Source organism: Cenococcum geophilum (assembly GCF_001692895.1).
Source record: "Cenococcum geophilum 1.58 unplaced genomic scaffold K441scaffold_89, whole genome shotgun sequence".
Classification (NCBI taxonomy): domain Eukaryota; kingdom Fungi; phylum Ascomycota; class Dothideomycetes; order Gloniales; family Gloniaceae; genus Cenococcum; species Cenococcum geophilum.
In genome coordinates, this window is record NW_027137647.1 from 161,273 (window position 1) to 181,585 (window position 20,313).

General features: G+C 47.8%; 4 protein-coding genes across 4 annotated transcripts; 2 read left to right on the forward strand and 2 right to left on the reverse strand.

The window, feature by feature from the left end:
* Nucleotides 1–4,986: 4,986 nt before the first annotated feature.
* Nucleotides 4,987–7,098, reverse strand: K441DRAFT_648808 (glycosyltransferase family 15 protein). Its single transcript, XM_067646911.1, has 4 exons — nt 6,710–7,098; nt 5,880–6,656; nt 5,536–5,824; nt 4,987–5,478 (listed from the first exon to the last, which is right to left on the reverse strand). The coding sequence occupies exons 1-4, from the start codon at nt 6,755–6,757 to the stop codon at nt 5,414–5,416; spliced, it is 1,179 nt and encodes a 392-aa protein (XP_067496725.1). The 5' UTR covers nt 6,758–7,098; the 3' UTR covers nt 4,987–5,413.
* Nucleotides 7,099–7,218: 120 nt separating this feature from the next.
* On the forward strand, nt 7,219–10,710 carry K441DRAFT_648813 (uncharacterized protein). Its single transcript, XM_067646912.1, has 4 exons — nt 7,219–7,384; nt 7,438–7,682; nt 7,731–9,539; nt 9,592–10,710. The coding sequence occupies exons 2-4, from the start codon at nt 7,552–7,554 to the stop codon at nt 10,307–10,309; spliced, it is 2,658 nt and encodes an 885-aa protein (XP_067496726.1). The 5' UTR covers nt 7,219–7,384; nt 7,438–7,551; the 3' UTR covers nt 10,310–10,710.
* A 198-nt stretch (nt 10,711–10,908) lies between these two features.
* Nucleotides 10,909–11,814, forward strand: K441DRAFT_671048 (uncharacterized protein). The gene has a single exon (XM_067650365.1). It carries the CDS (start codon nt 10,998–11,000, stop codon nt 11,664–11,666), a length of 669 nt encoding a protein of 222 aa, XP_067496727.1. The 5' UTR covers nt 10,909–10,997; the 3' UTR covers nt 11,667–11,814.
* Nucleotides 11,815–17,896: 6,082 nt separating this feature from the next.
* K441DRAFT_594910 (lytic polysaccharide monooxygenase) lies at nt 17,897–19,729 on the reverse strand (the record flags this gene model as incomplete). The annotated part of the gene is made up of 5 exons (XM_067644975.1): nt 17,897–18,451; nt 18,566–19,059; nt 19,132–19,305; nt 19,490–19,577; nt 19,634–19,729. The coding sequence occupies 5 exons, from the start codon at nt 19,727–19,729 to the stop codon at nt 17,897–17,899; spliced, it is 1,407 nt and encodes a 468-aa protein (XP_067496728.1).
* Nucleotides 19,730–20,313: the final 584 nt, after the last annotated feature.

The following is a 20,313-nucleotide window of genomic DNA, read 5'->3' on the forward strand; positions in this document are numbered from 1 at the left end:
CCATGGAGACTTACTTTCTGCTATGTCCGCTACTGCATCGTTGGACAGCCGGATTTGGTACTCATACAAACCCCCGGATATCAGTACCCTGGCGTCCCCAATCTTTAGTCAAATTATCCGCTTTTGAAAAATCATACAGTAGAGCCGCAAGGCCTCAGCGGCCGCCGGACTACATACATGTGAGGTCCGGGCCGATGATTTGTCTTATCCTGACTGAGTTATCAAATCCCTTACAACTTTCGTATTAAGGTGAAGCGCTTGAACTCTCACATTCTCTAACTATAGTTCTGTCGAGCTGAATCGGAGTTACTTATTACCGTCTTACCCTTGACTCGGTCACCGACTCGGTCATCGACCTGTGACTCATACCTTATGTATAAATAGNCTCTTTTCTTCATAGATCAATCTACACACGAGTTCTTCCTTTCTTACAATCGGTGCACGGACTACCGATCGACAAGTTCGGCTGCCATTCCCGTGGGGATTAGGTTTTTTTTTTTTCGTAGATAGGTTTAGACACGAAGGAAGTCTGTCCGGGATCTTTCGAGCCTAGAGATCATCTCGGTGTACTGGCGTTTTGGCAAGGGTTGTGCGGAAGAAGTTTCCCTAGATCTCTACCTATTCATGACTCACTCTGTTACCGTGTACCGGTTTTCGCCCATCTGTTGAGATTAGCGCTGGTAACGAGAGCTAATCTAATAGACGGAGTTTGCAATCCTTGCGAAGTTGCTTATCTCGCTTGATCCAGAAGTTGAAGCCGTACGGAGGCAGAGGTCAAAAGTTCCTGGCCCCCCCCTTGTCGTGCGCTAGCCTTTAGCGGCTTAGAGTGGCGTAAGCGATGCTTGGCGCGCACTGCGGGGTTACGGCGTTTACAACTCTCCCCTTAATACTCTACTCTATAAGCTTATAAAATACATCAAATCCTTATTATTTATAATAGGTAACTCATACAACATCTATACAAGGGCTCAGGCCCTTACTATAAAGATTTGTGGCAGTACAAATGCCGATATTCAAGCCGCCACTGGAATGAGCGTCTCCCGCATCAAATCGGTCGTCCAAGAAGCACGGAAACGCGGCTTTAACGAGGCCAAAAGCCGCACAATTCTTAATATTTACCTTAAAGATACACCTCAATCGGGTCGTCCAACTAAACGTACGTCTACTAAGATTCGAGAAGTTATTAAGAAGGTCCATTGTGACCGCTATGGCAGAGAAAAGAGTACCAAGCAACTTGGTCTCGACACTAATATTAGCGCCAAAACTATATAGCGAATCCTTAAGTCGCAGAACTTCTATAAGACTAAGCCTACTCGCAAGCCCGGTCTTTTAGTGTAGATAAAGAAGAATAGGTTTAAGTTTTGCTTTCGCTATAAGGACTAGAAGTTAAAGGATTAGATAAATGTTATCTAAAGTAATAAGACTTTAGTTATTCTTAGCTATCGCCTTAGAGGCTATTGCGTATAGAGGCAGCTAGAAGAACGCTTTCTTAGATCTACAATAAAACCTCAGTGGAAGGGCTATTCAAAGTTTATATTCTGGGGCAGCTTCTTATATTACAGAAAGGGCCCCTGCTATATTTAGACCCCCGAGACAATATAACAACGAGCTACTACAACAGCTAATCTTATTAGAATTAACACCGAACTTAAACCTATCGCGAGAGTAGAATAGGAGCTTACTACCGCTATAAGGAGAGCAGGAATTCAAAACCTTGCAGGCAAGAAACCTATATAGAAATGGGACAAAAGGCACGGCAAGCTTATAAGAGGTAATAGCAAAGGAGTTAATTAGTATCGCTATATAACGTTTATTCTTACGCCAAAGCTAATTCCGTTTGCTTAAGCTTACTAAAAAAGTCTTTTAAATACGCTAATTTAAGAAGATAAGGCTCCCTCTTACGTTGCTAAATATTACAACCTTTTAATGAGCGCTGCAGAAGTTTAACGGCTTACTTGGTGTGGCAATTTGCCTAATATAAATATAATAGAGCCAGCGTGGCCATACCTTAAGAGAGTTACTACTAAGAAGGGCGCCCTAACAGCTTAAAAGCTTGCTAAGAAAGCCTGGTATAAAGTATAGAGGGAGCTAGAGCAGTGGCGAATCCAGCGTTAGATTAAGAGGATCCCTCGCTATATACAGGAGATAATAAGGCTTAAGGGAGGCAACAAGTATCAAGAAGGCTCATCAGATAAGCTACGTCAACCAAGGCTACCAGAACACTAAGTTCCGCAGCACAATTAGGAGGACATATCTAATATTAAGGAGGAAGAGCCACAGCTAAAGCTAAAGCCAAAGCCAAAGCCACGGCAGCGTGCTCTAAAGAAGGCACCTGCAGCTAAGAGCGCTGCTAGCGCTGCTCTTGCCGCTATTTTCGCGATACAAGAAGCTCATAAACCATCTCAAGAACTACCCTAAGAGCCACCCCAAGAGCCTCTAGAGCCACCTCCCGAATCACCTCCCAAACCACCACAAGCTCCACCTCCAGAGCCACAACGAAATCTACGACGCCGCCTACCAATTAAGCTACTCAATGAGACGTTTATTGAGCCCGAACAAGAGCCACAACAGCAGCAGGAGCTACAGCAGCAGGAGCTACAGCAGCAGCAGGCTAAGTCATCAAAAGGAAAGAAGCCACGGCGAGGTGCTGGGCGAGGTGCTGGGCGAGGTGCTGGGCGAGGTGCTGGACGAGGTAGTGGGCGAGGTAGTAGGCAGAAGCAGTAATCCTATATATCCTATATATCACCACCACACTAGGTGGCTATTATGATGTCATATATCTACACTCTCGTCGTAGAGAGCCAAAATCCATCTTCGATACCAGCTCCTTCCTAATTCGGAACGCCAAGGAAATAATTGTGGCTTATTGGTGGCGCATTAGTGGCGCAGGTGGGGCCAGGAACTTTTGACCTCTGCCTCCGTAGATAAGAAGCTGAGCAGCCTCCAAATATAAGTTCAGCCATGAGGAAGTTTTGATTTGATCGGAAGCAGGCTCAACGACGATTACTAAATCGCGCGATGTCGTGATCTTCGTTTTATTACTACGAGAAGCTCAGCGTAAGATAGGCTTATTATACAGCCGCGGGGCTTCAAAATTTGCAAGGCTTGGCGCTAGTCTGCAAGCCTCTAAATTAGCGTAAGCTAGCGTATGGAAATTTGCGAACTCCGTCTGACGGCTCTGAAGTGTGAAACGACCGCGTTGAGCTGAGTCAATTAAGGTGGTATCCCTTGGCCCGTCAGCGTCCAACGAGTAAGTGGTCCGTGCGCGAACACCAGTTTCGAAACAACGCGTGCACCTACCTACCACAATGCAAAATACAGTTCTGCAGGAAAGATAAGTGCTAGTAACTTCATATCGAGCGACTTAACTCCTAAAACCAGGCGCGTATATTAAATTACTACAAAACAAAGGCCCTACACCCCCCAGTACAGGCGTTAAATCCAGCACGATTGATTGGCTAGTTCTTATCGATAACCGTTGGACGCGAATTGACGGGCCAAGGGATAACGTAGTCTGCGGGCAAGTGGCCATTGCGGGCAAGTGGCCAATGTCAAAACTCACCAAAAATTAGAAAACTTATACCTTAATATCTCAACAACCACCTAATAATAAATTCTAATAATTTAGATTTACGGAGGTCCCTAACAAAAGTTCTTGCACCTTCCTAATTAGGAAGTTTTAGGAATAATAATACTTATTACTACTTTTTATATTTTTATATATTATCTTACTAAGTATAAATTAAAAATCTAATAAAGAATTTTTATTATATATAGTGTTAGGCCAGTAAATTAATCTTTAAAGTTTGCGTGCCTTAATATACGCTGGGTAGACTCTAGTATACGCTATGTAGGCTGTAAAATACGCACCTGTACTTGCGCGTACGTCAGTTTGAAACTTCCTAATTAGGAAGGTGCAAGAACTTTTGTTAGGGACCTCCGTAGACTTATATATATACTTTACAGCTTCTATTAAAGTTGCATAGTAAACAGTTCAGTGGTTTTTAAGATATAGTAATTTGGCCTTATTTTGGGCCCTAAATTTTAATATCTTAAAAACTACTAAACTATTTACTATGAAACTTTAATAGAAGCTGTAAAGTATATATAAAAGTCTAAATCTAAATTATTAGAATTTATTATTAAGCCGTTGTTGAGATACTACTTTGTGGTTTTGGTGAGTTTTGATGCTGGCCACTTGCCCGCAATGGCCACTTGCCCGCAGACTACGTTACGTACTACAGTCGAAACTCTTTAGTACGATATTTGATTACAACGATATACTCTATATTACGATCTACACCCCTTAATCAAATTTTTTTTGGTGTAATATTACGATATACTGACTATCCACAATATCGTTAAGTTTTCTCTACCAAAATCGTTATAACCAGTAGAGATTTTGTATAGGAGGGGTCCTACTTAGCTAGTGAAGTAGATGCCCTACACCCTTTTAGGATGCTTAGCCACGCGTCAGCCTCCTTTTTCTTGCTTATTAACCCAACACGTGACTCCATGTATAACAATACCATTGGTATTACGATACGGTCGGCCGTACGACCCGCATCGTTATAAAGAGTTTTGACTGTATCACACGTACTCTGAAAGCTAATCCTAGCACTGAAACCAGCGGTATTCAGGGGTATTGGATCAATATCCCTGGGGAGGAAGGAAATCATCATATCAAGACCTAACCTCTAACCATAAACGCGTCACTTCTCAACACTGAACTGGGACGGCCAGAAGACGGACGAAGCCGAGTTGCAAGGAAATGTCATCCGCCCTGCACGTTCAAGGCCCTTTTACCTCAACACATAATATGGCAGAAGATGCATAACTTCACGAAAGAGACCGTCACATGCTCTTCAGAAAGCGTATTCGATCCAGTGGAACATCTCGCACTTCAATTGAATTCGCTAGCGTCAAAGTGATATACATGAAGTCAGAGCAGTGCAATGAAGCGCAACAGAAGCAAAAATCCGCTAACCCATACAATTCCAGCGCACCGGCAACTCCGTCTGCCTCCAGTGCAGTGAGGATAAATCCCTAGATGAGCAACACTACCAATCTTCACAATCGGCCAAGTTACCTACAGGTAACAACCTCAGAATAAAACCAGATAAAACATTTTTCCAGTAACGTATGTAGAGATAAGAATGTTGACTCTTTCAATCGTACCCCGGTGACCGCCGACTCGAACCCAGCCAAGCGCCTAACGCCGCGGTGAAGATCAGTAGGATGATAATGGGACGGAGGATCCAAAAGAGCCATTGAGCGGTGGTTCTTGGTGCACTTTTTGCGGAAGAGACAAGCGTCAGTTGGTATGACTTGGGGTTGCGTATCGAGTGGGTGGGCGAATTGGAGATATTGGGGGGACGGAGAAATTACAGAATTGTGGGTGATTTTGGGTGGCTTATTGCCCCTTTTCATACCCCTCTGGCTTTGCCATTCCGTTGACTTCGAAGAAACGGGATGTGCCTATTAGCGGAGTATTAGCAAAGAATTCTGAATAACGTGATCGACTGCTGAGCTTACATGAATAGCCATTCCAGTCAAAGTTATCTTTGGGATTACAGTGGCATTTCAAGTCCAACCTAGTCTTCTCGCCTGTAGGGCAGTGCGTGAAAGGCACGTGATAATATGCGATATCGTTGAAGAAGTGGATCTCCTCTTTCTTGAGCATAAGCGCAGCAGCAATAGAATGCACAGGAGCGTCGCCCCAGCGTTCGTAGAAGAAGCCACCAGAATGGTCAAGAGAATTGAAGTAGTCGATATAAGCAGAGGAACGCAGCCAGTTTAGGTTACCAATCTCGAAGTTGGACCACTATGTGATGTTCGTAAGTTATTGAGGGAAGAAAATAGGAATTGAGGATACGAACGAAATGGCAATGATTGTAAGTCTTTCCATCATCATCACTGAGGAATCCCATTGAGTTGCCCTCAACCACATGCTCGGGATGCGCCGCAGTGAAGTTTTTCACAGCATCCCAGAGAGTTGGAATTGTCTCAACGTATTCGTACAAGCTTAGCACAAAACTGTACTTCTTCTTGTTATCGGCCATAAACTTGAATGTATCATAGTCGATGTCGCAGAAGAGTTCAACGCTGGGTTCAACGCGCCAGTACCATTCGTAGTCAAGCATTAGCGGGTGACGGAAGAAGAATCCAGATTCATAGCGGCACATGTGTCTGTAGCTGACAGAGTCGCCGTATATAATCTTCTTTTCTCTCATCTCTTCACGGACCTTGGCGGCCTTATCCTGGTCTATGAAGTCGGGGAAGGACCAGTGTTCGGTGGGGATTTGGCCGTACTTTGTCTTACCGGAAACTAATGATGTTGTAACCTTCTTGAATTCATCATCGAATTCGCCATCATTCAAGAAGACCCAATCATAGTGGAACTTGCGGTTGAAGCGGTCCTCAACCTGCCTAATGGACCTTGCAATTTCCCAGATGTCAGAATTCCTTGCGAGTGTTACAAATGTCGCGTTCATCCGCTCTCCTGACGCAGTTGCTGGCGGTAACTCGTTCTGTGTGTTGGGTGTTGTTGGAGGCGCTTTCCCAGTCTCGACATCTTGATCTTGCGGCTTACCCCCTTGCCAGGGAGTCGCAGGAACGGTGGAGGATGAGGAGATGAAAAAAAGTAGTATTAAACACTATAACATGTCAATCACGATGGTAGCAGTGGAATCTTGTGCATAGAACATACCACAAGCGCGAAGATGATGTAGCGGAGATACCGCTGCGTGCCTGCCATTGTGGTGGCGGGCTGCTCGACCCTTTGGTTCTTCTCGGAGAAGTCTCCTTTTTTGCCCTCCACTTTGACGGCTCTTTGAGTGTTTCTGAGTTTGACGGGACGAGTCGCACGAGTGGGACTTCTAGAGGTTGAGGAAGGTGTTGTTGAATAGTCGTCCTCGGTGCCACAAGCTCGCAATCAGGAACTTAAAGAAAGGACAAGCAACAAGTCGTCAAATTAAGTTGAGATCGAATTTAGGGAGGGAGAAGGAAGCGCACTAGACAATGAGAAGGTGGAATTAAAGGAGATAGGTAGGAGGGGGATATGGGGAAAGGAGGTGGAAAAGGAGGAGCGAATTTGTCTGGAGCTGGGCCCAGGCCGGTGTTCACTCGTCAACAAACGGCAGGCCACGCAACCCAAGAGCGAAAGCTTGTGCGAAGTTGGAGGGGCGGCAACATCCGTGCTGCATTCGCGACAGATGATGCACATCCACCACCACACTGTTATGACAGATGAGACGGGTCGAGTATTCGAAGAATATTTAGTATTAACCTATTCACCACTTGCCGACTCGGGAATCACGGCTTTCTCAATTTCACTGTGATCGCTCTTCACCTGCAGCGCTAAAAAAGCAACAAAATCATTTTCGTACGTGCTTTGCCAGAGACAACCGCAATAGCAAGCTAACACAGCCATTGCAGATGCGGGAAGGGGATCGTTCCTTTAATTCACCACCCCACTTATCTATAGGGATTTTCGGCTGCTCACGTTGGTGGCATAGTTGCATTCTTTAACAAAACGGGGCATCCCCCACCATGTCGTTTTTCGGCTTTGACACCACTCTCCCAAGAGATAGAGGACACCAAACAAAGGCCCCGGGGTTTGGACAGGTTCCTGATGCCTTCGCTAGCTTGTCTGGTAAAGGCGCGCTTGATGACGATGATGCGTAAGTCGTGGCTTGTTGAGTAACGAATTTGCGTTAACGAAAGGACAGACTCGATTTTGAGGATACCTACGATGGGCTAGGGGATCAGCTTGATGAGGCCGACGATGCTTTCAACGATGACACCTTCGGTAATGAGCCTGCTTCCCAGCAGAATGTTGGGAAGGACTTTGATTTTGCTGGTCAGACCTCCAAAATCGAAAAGGCCATGGAGGAAGAGCATATGCTCTATCATGCCAGACAACAACCACCGCATTCCAGTCCTGTCAAGAAGTTTTCGAAACCTGTAAAAACCGGATATGAGAGCTATGCGGACCCTAGTTATATCCCTCAGCTACAGGCAAATGCGAATATTTGGGGAATCACGCCCAAACAGCATGTCCAGGCCCAGGCTGAGCAAGTGCATCAACGGCAGGAAAACCAAAATGTATCTGCTGTTCCAGCAAGGAAGATGATGAGCCTAGAAGAAGTTGAGGCTATGATGCGCGTGCAGAGCAAGAAACCTGCACCTGCACCTGCACCTGCACCGCCAGCTCCAGTTCCACAGCCTGATCAACACCCAATGACTCATCCTCCTCCCCAGCAGCCAATTCCTCCACAACGCCATGACAAATATTCTGGTCCCCCTCAACAGGTTGGATTCAATGGTCCACCTCAAATTCTGCAACGGCCCCATCAACCGGCTGTGCAGCGACCTACATCTGCGTCCCGGCCGCAAGTACATGCGGAGCTACCTGGCCATGCTGTTCAAGCTCCTCCTGCGCCACAGCATCCGACAATACTACAAAGACAACGGCCAGCACAACCTGAAACTGTTACCCAGCCTCATAGACATGCTCCTCCGCAGCCCACCGTTCAGCGACCACCATCTCAGCCACCATCTCAGCCATCATCTCAGCCGCCTCAACCAAGGCAGATCTTACAGAACCCAAATCGACTTTCGGGACATGGCCAGCCAATTTCTCAACCAGCGCAGAGACAGGCTGAATTTCAGCGTGCTCCCCCAGCTGGACCGTCTCATAGTCGGGGACCTTCTTTCCAAGGTCCCGTGGTGACTCACCCAGAGCAGCTCCTGCACCTTTCTGAGGAAGATCGGGCTGCATTCCTGATGGAAGATGCGAAACGTGCCAAACGGAATCATAAAATCCATATACTATCAAAGGACAACGGTCTCATGACGCCACAGGACAAGAATTTCATCACTCGAATTCAATTGCAGCAATTGATGGCTGCTACAGGTAGTCTTGACGAGCAGGGACCGGAAGCCGCTCTTGCAGAGGACTTTTACTATCAGGTTTACACCCAAATTCGAGGCGCTCCTCGGCAGAACCCACACCAGCCAGCCAGTCAATTCGCCCAGACCTACCTCTTCCAGACCGGTGGCAGGTATGGAATGGGTGGCCGAAGGCATAATCGTGGGGGAGACAACCACATGCAGCGGATGGAGCAGCAGGTTCAGCGCGCCGTTGAAGCCGCTAAGGCTAAACCAAAGGGTAAACAGCTTGTTATAGAAGGAAGCCTGGGGAAAATATCTTTCAGCAATGCGAAGACGCCCAAACCACTGCTTAATATTAAACGACCAGAAAGCGGGGACGGGTTTCATGGTACAGGTTGGCGGTCTAATAGAGTTCATCCGCATGATCCATCTATCCTTGACCGCAAATCTACATTGCGCAATATTGAGCGTGTCTACAGCACACTTATGCAAATGGAAGATTATGAGCGGCATCTACCACCTCCACTGACTGAGGAGAGCGACCCAGCAACAATTCAAAAACATATGGAATGGCAGCAGAAGATCCAGACACTACACCAAAAGCTATGGCAAGATCTGAAAATAATGGAACCAATAAATCCGCAGTAAGTCAATCCGATAGTGTTATGTGTGAAAGCCTGACTAAAATATATTCAGCTCCCTGACTCCTCACCCATTCATCGCCATTCTCTCGCACCCCAAAGGAAAGAAGGCTATACCGCGAATTTTCCGGCAGATAGACGAACAACAACGCATCACTGTACTTACCATGATAGTCGTGCACCTTGACAGCCTCTCAGTGGTCGCGCATGCTGTTCCTTCGCCGGACGAACCAAACCTTCCTCGTCCTATTCGTGAAGAAGTCGAACTCTTCTCTCACGCAGTGATGCCACCGCTCTTCGCGCACATCTCTGAATCTCCTTTGAACATTATCATTGGGCTGCTCGGCCTTGTTGTAGACCGCACGAACATGGCTGTCGTTGCACGGACCAAGATTGGCATGTCACTACTGACAATGTTGATCTCGCGGGCTGAACTACTCAAACAGTCGACGCCGGAGATGAACCTTGTGGATTGGGAGCAATGGACGCAGCTCTACAACCGACTATTTGACTCTGTTGAGCCTGTACTGCCTCTAGTCTTCCCCGGTTCCATCAATGACGCCGATGACGTCTACGTCTGGCAATTCTTGGCAGCCATGGGTGTCGGAGCGAGCCCCGAGCAGCAACAGAGGCTGGTATTGGGCGTCAAGGATCGGGTTATGGAGACCGTGGCGGTTAGCAAGGCCCTACCTGCTGAGATGGCGAGCGCGAGGTTGGGTCATGTGAACTTGTTCATGAGGGCCATTGGGTTGGATGTTGAATTACTTGGTTGAGCGAGCGATTGAAAAAGTAATGTCCTCAATTAAAATATTTCTTTAAGTAGACTGCATATGGGCCTATGGAGATTGAGAAACGGAGACGTATCTATTGGGTCTTAGCCCGTTGTTGAAGTTCGTTGGAGCGAGAGCATCAAGAAATAGGGTTACATATAATCGGCCTATGGCCGCTGGTGCAGTTAATTCTTGCATGGAATATTTTATTTCGACATGCCATTTAGCTAATATTGTGTTGGTAGGGGGGGGTACTTGGGCAGTCTCTTTGAGCTCAGCGACGTGTCACGTGATAGCTCGCGGGCCATCGTGTAGATACCTTCTCGGGTCCTTCGACCCCCTAAAATTCTTCCTTATAGAGAGGCTATATAGTGGTATGCGGTATCTAAATACTACATTTGAACCAGATGTCTAAGTACGCGTGCCTACCGTTTAGGAAGTTTATCTAGAAGCTTTATGGTAGTTTTATGTAACAAACCGTATTCTCCAACCCTTAGCGCAAGGCGGCAGCCGAGCTTAAGCTTGTTCTAGCAAGACTCCCCGACGGTATATTTTAGGCACGTACACGGTAGCTCTAGGGTATCCAATCCACCCACCTATAACTCCCACACCCTCCCTCCACACCTTATACCTCCGTAGACAACTCCCACCACCCTAACCACGCAATCGAACCCAAACCGACACTTCTAATATGGCGCGCCCTAACCTTAGACCCAGACCCAAGCCTTCCAAAGCTCTCTTCCCCTTCCTCGCCCTCCCCACCGAGCTCCGCCTCCAAATCTATAACTACCTCCTCCTCTCCGGGCCCAGCTACTGCTACACGCACGCCGACCTGCTCAGCCTGCATCTACGCCAGCGCCGGCGCCGGTCCCCCTTCAGCCGGCATAGCATGCTTCTCGCCAACCGCCAGCTGCACGCCGAATACATGCAAGCCTTCTACGAGCGCACCAGCTTCTCCTTCTACATCGACACTGACAACGGCAGGCGGAGTGCCACCGTGCCCTTCTTGACCCTCCCCCCCGCGCTGCTGCGCAACCTGCGGACATGCAGGCTGTGGGTCGATCTCGGGATGATGATGGGGGGGTTAGACCCCCCGAGGGAGGCGTCGGTCGCGCAGGTTGAGGCGCTGCTGGGGCGCATGGAGCGGGTGCGGTCGGTGCATATCGTGTGGGGTCCTTACATAATGATGAGGCGGCCGCTATATAATGAGGAGCTGTGGGAGCGGCTTGGGGAGCGGTTTGTGCAGCGCCTGAAGGGGGGAGCGGGGATGCAGGAGATAACTGTGGTGGTTGGGAATCGATTTCTTAGGTTAAGGAGGGAGGGGGCGAAGTGGGTAGAGAGGGGAGTAAAAGTTCTTTAATGCTTCTTTTCTTATTATGGTGGTTCTACGCAGATAGAAGTTATTCTAAAGGGATAATTAGACCGTATATAGAACACTAAAACACTAGAATTAAAAGTACGCGTATTACTTATATAGATTTAAATATTATATATTAATTAACTATGCCTTCTAATTATACTTTTAATAATATAAACTTTATTCTATTAACTTAATATTTAATTCTACTGACTAACCCCCCCTCCCCCCGTAGCTATGGCTATTGCCTTTATATATTAGGTATAAACACGGTAGCTCTAAAGTATCCAATCTACCCACCTATATAACTCCTATACCTTCCCTCTATACCTTACACCTCCGTAGACCACAACTCCCACTTAAACCCAAACCGACACTTCTAATATGGCGCGCCCTAACCTCAGACTTAGACGCAAGCCTTCCAAAGCTCCCTTCCCCTTCCTCGCCCTCCCCGCTGAGCTCCATCTCCAAATCTACAACTACCTCCTCCTCTCCGTGCCTAGCTACAGCTGCAGATACACCAGCGTGCCCCACCCGCGTCTGCTCCCGTGCCATCAGTTATTTTTCTGCCGGCACGGCATGCTTCTTGCTAACCGCCAGCTGCACGCCGAATACGCGCAAGCCTTCTACGAGCACACCAGCTTCTTCTTCTTTGTCGATACCAACAACGGCAGGCGGCCCGCCACCGTGCCCTTCTGGACTCTCTCCCCCGCGCTGCTGCCCAATCTGCGGCAATGCAAGCTGTGCGTCGATCTCGGGATGCTGGTGTCGGGGCTAGACCCCCTGGGTGAGGCGTTGGCCGCGCAGGCTGAGGCGCTAGTGGGGTGCATGGAGCGGGTGCGGTGGGTGCATCTCGTGTGGGAGCTTTCGATATGGACGGGGCCGCCGCAATGTGACGAGGAGCTGTGGGAGCGGCTTGGGGAGCGGTTTGTGCAGCGCCTAAAGGGGGGAGCAGAAATGCGGGGGATGACCGTAACGGTTGGGAAGCGTATGCTTAAGTTGGAGAGGAAGGGGGCGGAGTGGGTAGGGAACTTCTATTCTACAAAAAGCCCAGACGTCGCGCGCGAGCCATATCGGTAAAACCCGATCCCCGTTATTTACTATAGCGCGCCTATACTAAATAATGAGAATTGTGTTCTTTCTAATATCGCCTATTACCTATTATCGTCGCGATTAATTTTAAAGTTAAAGCGCTCAGCTAAACGCCTATCCCTTGCACCGATAACTTGCCTCTACGGCGGAGTAAAAACTGGCCGAAATTGGCACGTGCGTCAACACCAAAAATATACTGTTTACATGTAGATTTCAACACCTTTTTGACAAAGAAATGGATCAGGGATCAATTCAGAAGATGTATGATTGGTATACTAAAAGACTATACAATTGCGAGCGCGCGGGAGGCTAAATGACGAGATATTAGCTATAATATATATGATTTTTTGGTGTTAACGCACGCGCCAATTTCGGCCAGTTTTTACTTCGTCGTAGAGCTTGCGTCCTTAGAGCTGTGGCCCGTGCGCACCAATCAATGAAGTGCATACACGGGCGGTAAGTTATTCTGCCGCATTACTAGAGCTCTTAAAAGGAGGAAGTAGAGCCCGAAGCAGTGGCTTTTTGCGACCTAATTTTCGGAAACAATATATTAAGTACGGAGGCAGCGGCCAAAAGTACCTGGCCCCCCTGCGCCACAAATGCGCCACAAATTTACTTTCTTGGCGTTCCATATTAGGAAGGAGGGTAGTAGACGAGGTGGTGGACGAGGCAGTGGGTAGAAACAGTAACCCTATACCTCACCACCACACTAGGTAGCTATTATAATGTTATATATTTAAACTCTCATTATAGAGACCTAAAATCCATCTTCTATACTAGCTCGTCCGGTAGCGGCTTAAATATCGGTATTTATACTGCTATAAATCTTTATAGGAAGGGCCTAAGCCCTTATACAGATATTATATAAGTTACCTATTATATATAGTAGGATATAATAAGAATTTAATGGATTTTAAAAGCTTATAGAGTATGGTATTAAGGGGAGAGCTATATACGCCGTAACGCCGCGGTGCGCGCTAAGCATCGCTTACGCCACACTAAGCCACTAAAGGCTAGCGCACACAAGGGGGGGCTAGGAACTTTTGCCCGCTGCCTCCGTATTCTACACAAGATCTATATTATTGGATATATAATTGCGCACCATTTTAATAGTGTATTTAATTAATGAAGTTATCTATTACGACTTAACGCGAGGAAGTTAATGTTCTTAATCGCGTATACGGGCTATACCTTTAAGGACGATATTGGTATAGGGATAGAATACCAAAACACTAGAATTAAAAGTATGCGTATTACCTATATAGATTTATATATTATATATTAATTAACTATGCCTTTTAATTATACTTTTAATAATATAAACTTTGGTACACTGGGGTTTGGCTTTATAGATGACACGAACCTTATTACTTAGGGGGACTCTGCAACTGAGAACTGTCGACGACTTAAAGCCGCTCACGATTACTGCGCTGAATGGGCAAACCGACACGGCGCGGCGTTTGCCCCCAAAAAATATTAGCTTATGCACTTCACAAGGCAACGGCGCCACGCCACCGCAGACCTTGCGTCTACCGTGCGCATCGCTAGCTGCGAGACAGCTCCCAAGAAAACCAGTATGCGAATCCTAGGGATTTGGGTGGACCCCAAGCTTCAATAGAAAGAACAGATTAAGAAGGCGGCAGCTAAAGGCTTAGCAGCCTTTAAAGCGATGTTAAGGATCACTATATCCACATAGGGCCCATTAATGCGCCGCTCGCGCCTTCTATACACGGCCACCGTCCAACCAGCGATGCTATATAGCGCCCAAGTGTGGGGAGTATAAGACGACGGTAGAACGCCAGCGAAAAGCCTACTTAAACCATTACAGAAAGTCTAGAACCAGTGCCTCCGCAGAATTATAGGAGTATACCGGCGAACACCAAGAGCCGCAATTAAGAAGAAAGCGGCTATTCCCCTAATCCAGCTCCATATTAAGACGACAGCTCTCTAAAGAGCTACTAAGACAGCTTCTAATAAAGTAAAAAAGGAATTAGTAAAGGCACTTAAAGGTATCTAGAAAATACTAGTAAAGAGCTAGTAGAAAATAAGATAGCCACTAGCACTACTAAATACGCTTAGAGACCGCGTAAAGAAACGGGAAAATAAGATATAGGGGTTCCTTGCACACTAGAGGGACTGTATAGAGCAGGAAGCCGTAATAAACCCCCATAGGCGTAGCCGGCGAAGCGCCAGTAGAGTATAAATAGAACGCCGCCACCGTATAGGAGGTTATTAACACCGCTAGCGGGAAACCACCCTTATTACGAAATAGGCAGACCTAAAATAGCGCTAACGGTAGCAAGCAAAGGCCAAAAATCGCACAGAAACCACATAGAAGACCCCATAGGGGAAACCTACAATCCTATTATATAAAAATCTAATAAAAGCAGAAGCTATAGCACTATTTCTTCTTTATACGGAGGTAATAGGGCTTAAGGCATAGCTTGCATCTATTAAAGTACTAGAAATTCTCCTATAGTATAAATATAGTTAGATAAGACAGACAGTACACTATATACTGTTTCAGTGTCTATAATATTAAAGGGCAGACTTTATAGCATAATGCGCCTCTAAACGCCTCTAAGAGGTCTTAAATAATAAAAGAAGTGCCTAAGCAGCTGCAAAATGGCTAGTATAGTTAGGTGCCTTAAGTCAGTTCCAAACTATAAAGGCAATAGATGCAGAGGATATAAGTAGATATTAGCCATTCTAAAGCTTAGAGGATTAGTAAAAGTAAGGGTAAAGACATAGGGGAAAAGGGGAAAAGGGGAAAAGGGGGTAGTGTGAGATTATCCGCGAAGTGCGGCCAGTAGGCTTAAAATACAGACTCCTAGCCAGGGAGAAGGCAATTCGCCGGCGTCCCAATATAGGAACGCTGTCGTCTCTCCAGCGTGGCCCGCAATTGGGTTTTTCTCTTAAATAGAGTTTTTCCTATAGAAGGTATTAGCCTATGTGGACCCATTAAGGGAACCGGGACGGGCGGTAAATTAAATCTATTATTATTAATAATATAAACTTTATTCTATTAACTTAATATTTAATTCTACCAACCGAACCCCCCCCTAGAGCTATGGCTGTTGCCTTTATATATTAGGCGTAAACACGGTAGCTCTAAAGTATCCAATCTACCCGCCTATATAACTCCCACACCTTCCCTCCACTCACACCTCCGTAGACTATAACTCCCACTCGAACCCAAACCGATACTTCCAATATGGCGCGCCCCAACCTCAGACCCAGACGCAAGCCTTCCAAAGCTCCCTTCCCCTTCCTCGCCCTCCCCACCGAGCTCCGCCTCCAAATCTACAACTACCTCTTCCCCGTGCTCAGCTACAGCTACATGCACACCGACCTGCCCCGCCTGCGTCCGCATCCGCGCCGGCGCCGGTACCCCCTCCGCCGGCACGGCATGCTCCTCGCCAACCGCCAGCTGCACGCCGAATACGCGCAGGCCTTCTACGAGCGCACCATGTTCTTCTTCTACGTCGACGCCAATAACGGCAAGTGGCCCACCACCGTGCCCTTCTGGGCCCTCCCCCCCGCGCTGCTGCCCAACCTGCGGCAATGCCAGCTGTGCGTCGATCTTGGGGTGCTGACGCGGGTGCCGGGCTTCTTGATGGAGGCGTTTATCGCGCGGATCGAGGCGCTGCTGGGACGCATGGAGCGGGTGCAGTGGGTGTATCTCGTGTGGAATCTTTGGGGAATGATGGGGCGGCCGGAGATTGGGCTGCCACTATGGGAGCGGAAGGAGGAAGAGTGGTTTCAGAAGGAGGAGCTGTGGGAGCGGCTTGGGGAGCGGTTTGTGCAGCGCCTAAAGGGGGGAGCGGAGATGCGGTGGATAATTGTGAAGGTTGGGAGGCGCATGCTTATGTTCAAGAGGAAGGGGGCGGAGTGGGTGGTTCTGCGCGGGTAAATTAGAAATAGCGTTTTATACTAGAATTAAAAGAACGCGTATTACCTATATAGATTTAAATATTATATATTAATTAACTATACCTTCTAATTATACCCCTAATGATGTAAGCTTTGTTCTACCAACTCAATATTCAATTCCACCGACTTGGAAGGTAAAAGAGCCAAATCTTCCTCTAAGCCTCGATCTACACGACCCCTTAGCTATATTTGGGCTGTTCCGAGAACGTAGGGAGGCTCTCTCAGAGCTCTCACCAAATACAACTCATGAAGCTCGCAATAGTAAGAATTGGGAGAGGCCTCGTAGAGCTCCAAAGACTCTATTTGGCTGCTCTATTTGCAAAATTCCGTTCCGTAGAAACGATGAATGTTAGCTGCCTCATCTTGAGCGACCTAACTCTAAAGGTTGAATGTATATAGCAATTATATATGGAAATCAGCAGATTCTATGACCTCACATTTTTCATCACGGAGCCTTGATTCCATTGGCTAGCTCTTATCGATAGCGGTAGGACGAATTGCACCAGCCCAAGGGATGGGAGGTATTTTTTATTCTATTACTTAAGGAACTAGTCTTATATAGTTTTAATACTGTCGCGCAGGCGTCGTAAGGCATTGCGAATGCAAGCGTTGTTGGTCTTCAACGGCGTCAAGGGTTTGTATATAGCAGAGGGGAAGATAAGGAGATTTGAGACTAATCTCTCCAGACCGATACGCCGGAGGGAATCCAGTGTGGAGCAATCTTGTTCATAGACTACTTTCAACCAGATAGACTTTATCATGGCGCCAATTGCTACGCAATGTGCAAGTGGCTTCGATTTGTCCGTCGTAGTGGCATCACGTTTAGAAAGCTTCACCACAAGTAACAGCAGCAGCATATATCCGATATACTCTTATGCCATTGTTCACTACCTAACACCATCCCATCCCAATCCATCCCCACCAGCTAGTTTCCCGCATGGGGTCATTGTAGGACATAGAAACCATACACATAAAAGGGGATTTATAGAATCAGAAGTTGATACAAAATGCAGCACAGCTCGCTTTTGCCAACCAAACGGAAGCGGAGAAGAGAAGGAACAAAAAAAAAGTCCGGATTTCCGCACCGCAAGAAGAGAAAATCCGGCACTGAAGAAAGTCAGAATCTCGGATCTCGGATCGAAGCGTCCACAGATCCATCCACCTCCCGTACTACCCTCTTTACACGACACACCCGCCAGGGCACCCATCTAAAACCGCCGGCGAGCAGCACCATGATGTCCCGCATGCCGTTTGTGCTTCTGGTACACAGTCACATACTCCCACTCCGTCTTGACCACCGTCTCAAACACCGTCTCGTACTTGACGTACGGATTCTCGGTCGGGGCCGGCGACGCCTCCGCCGCAACGACCGATGAAACAGCATGGCTGAACTTAGGTGTCGCGGAGGCGACCGTGGACTGTCCCGTGCCGCTAGACACGGCGTACCCGGCCGCGCTCGTGGCTTCGGCGGCAGAGCTAGCGGGGGAGCTGTACGCGGCGGTGCTGCTGCTTCCAGCGGCTGCAGCGGACGAGGTTGCGGGGGTGCCGGAGACACCACTGGTGGGCATTACGAGGCCGATCGCGATGGTGGTGTGTGTGGGAGTCAGGTCTTCGCCTTTGTTTGGGGGGCCGGTGAACTGTTTGGCGTTGCAGGCGTCGTTGAGGGCGTTGCATTTCTTTTCCCAGATGTTGCAGTTGTCGCCGCCGGTGGGAGGGTAGGGGTCCCAGCACGTAGAGTCCTGATCCCAGCAGTTTTGGGCAGACTGGTTGATGCGTTAGGATGAGACTTCTGATGTAGGGCCTTGAGAAAGGGAGAAACGAGTACACGAGTAAGGTGGATTTAGGAAATAATCAGGGGGTATAAGAAGAAAACTTACAGCCCAGCAGCCAGCCTCGTCAGTGTACGACGGCACCTCATAGCCACACCAATTGGCATTCTCCAAGATGCAGCCAGCGGGTTTGACACCTTCATTCTGTGTTTTCTGCGTAGTAGCGGCGCCAGCCTCGAGTTTGGCAACAGCGGGCCCAGGAACAGGATACGGCTTGTTGTCCGGGTTGTAGTAGATGTTAAAGCTGACACTCTCCTCGCCTGCCTTGACATATCCTGGAATCGATACCGTGCTCTCAGGCGTCAAGTTTCCAGAAGACTCGAGGAAGATCTGGGCACAGCCAGTGTAGAACTGCGGGTCACCTTTGGCGGCATTGTGGAGGGCGAGGAGCTCAGGACGTACGAGGTAGTAGCCACCTTGGAGGTTAGAGGGGAGGACAACGGACATGCGGCCGTTGTTGTTGATCATGCGGTCAGTGCACCATTCATCATTAGCTGCATCATAACCGTCGTCCCAGAGCTTGAACCAGCCATCGCCGACGCCTAGATAGAGGACAAGTTAGTCAAATTGAACTAGTTGGGGGGTGGGGGGGTGGAATGGGCCATGGGCCGTACCGGTGTCCTTGATTGCAGAATCCACTTTCTTCAGGTAGACAGCGCAAGGGCCCTTGTGGCCGGGATCGAGAGACGGCTTGCTGTAGTCGTTTGGCCATGAGTGGAATTCAAAGGTCAGGGTGGATCCGTCCTTTACGGGTAGGACACGGGCAACGCCTTCAGTGCCATCGAAACCTGGGACGAGGTTGTCAGCATTATCGGGAGCAGGACAAAACTATAGCGCCATAGCCTAAAGGCTGCATGCGCAGTATTGTACGTAGTATAATACAAAAAAAAAAAAAAAAAAAAAAAAAAAGGAAATAAGCGTGTACACAGGCTGAAGGATAAATGAGGTAAATGATCACAAGAGACAACATACCGCAAGCCATGTCGCTGCTGGCCAGATCCTCAACAGGGAAAGAGGCGTTTGCGGGCGTCTTGTTCATTCGCATAGCGACACCAGGACCCTGCACATTAGTCATTAGATATAATGGTTTCTTTTATGTATAGTGCTAATGCTTACCTGATCGACGCCATCCACATAACAGGTCGTGAATGTCGAATGAGCAAGGGCAGAGCGAGCGGCGGCCAGGGCCAGCAAAATATATTGAGTCTTCATGAAAAGCATCTTAATAGGCGATTGAAAGCTAGAGACTGAGAAATTCGGGGGATCGCTCCTGGATTCTACACGCTCTTGCAAGACTTGTTCAACAAGCCGGTTTGGGAAAGTCTAGGTTGGTGCAAAGCTCGGGATGCACAAGTAAATGAATGTGGCTACAGAGGGTGTAGCGGCCAATGAAGCAGAATGAGCGACTGGCGCTGCAACAGGTGAAGCAATGCACTCTAGTGTTGAGTGATATTCTCAGTTGTAGGCGGAGCAGGTGGAGAATAGCAACAAGCCAAAGACCAGGGCTTAAAGAGTGACGGAATGAGTGTGAAAACGAAAGACAAAAGTTGGTTTGGTCGAGGAGATAGAAGCGCCAGCTTGAGAGAGAGAAGAAAGAGAGCGTGGTGGAGGAGAGTTAAAGAAAAAGAAGAGTGAGGTGAGAAGGACGGAGATGATATGAGCGGATGGTGATCATAGACACGCCATGTCTATGTTTGCAAACGCTGAACCCAGAAGGTCCGACATCCAAGCAAGATTGAGCAAGGCTGTTCCTGGGCAGGTCCTGCGGTGCCTCTCACTAAAATGGGCGATCGAGG

What these genes read in the sequence shown, in the direction of transcription:
- K441DRAFT_648808 (XM_067646911.1), bottom strand. Translation starts at nt 6,757, where the DNA reads ATGGCAGGCACGCAGCGGTATCTCCGCTACATCATCTTCGCGCTTGTG. An exon ending in ACATCATCTTCGCGCTTGTG is followed by an intron (nt 6,657 to 6,709) that starts GTATGTTCTATG and finishes GACATGTTATAG; the next exon opens with TGTTTAATACTACTTTTTTT. An exon ending in CTTACAATCATTGCCATTTC is followed by an intron (nt 5,825 to 5,879) that starts GTTCGTATCCTC and finishes AACATCACATAG; the next exon opens with TGGTCCAACTTCGAGATTGG.
- K441DRAFT_648813 (XM_067646912.1), top strand. Translation starts at nt 7,552, where the DNA reads ATGTCGTTTTTCGGCTTTGACACCACTCTCCCAAGAGATAGAGGACAC. An exon ending in GCGCTTGATGACGATGATGC is followed by an intron (nt 7,683 to 7,730) that starts GTAAGTCGTGGC and finishes ACGAAAGGACAG; the next exon opens with ACTCGATTTTGAGGATACCT. An exon ending in ATGGAACCAATAAATCCGCA is followed by an intron (nt 9,540 to 9,591) that starts GTAAGTCAATCC and finishes AAATATATTCAG; the next exon opens with CTCCCTGACTCCTCACCCAT.
- K441DRAFT_671048 (XM_067650365.1), top strand. Translation starts at nt 10,998, where the DNA reads ATGGCGCGCCCTAACCTTAGACCCAGACCCAAGCCTTCCAAAGCTCTC.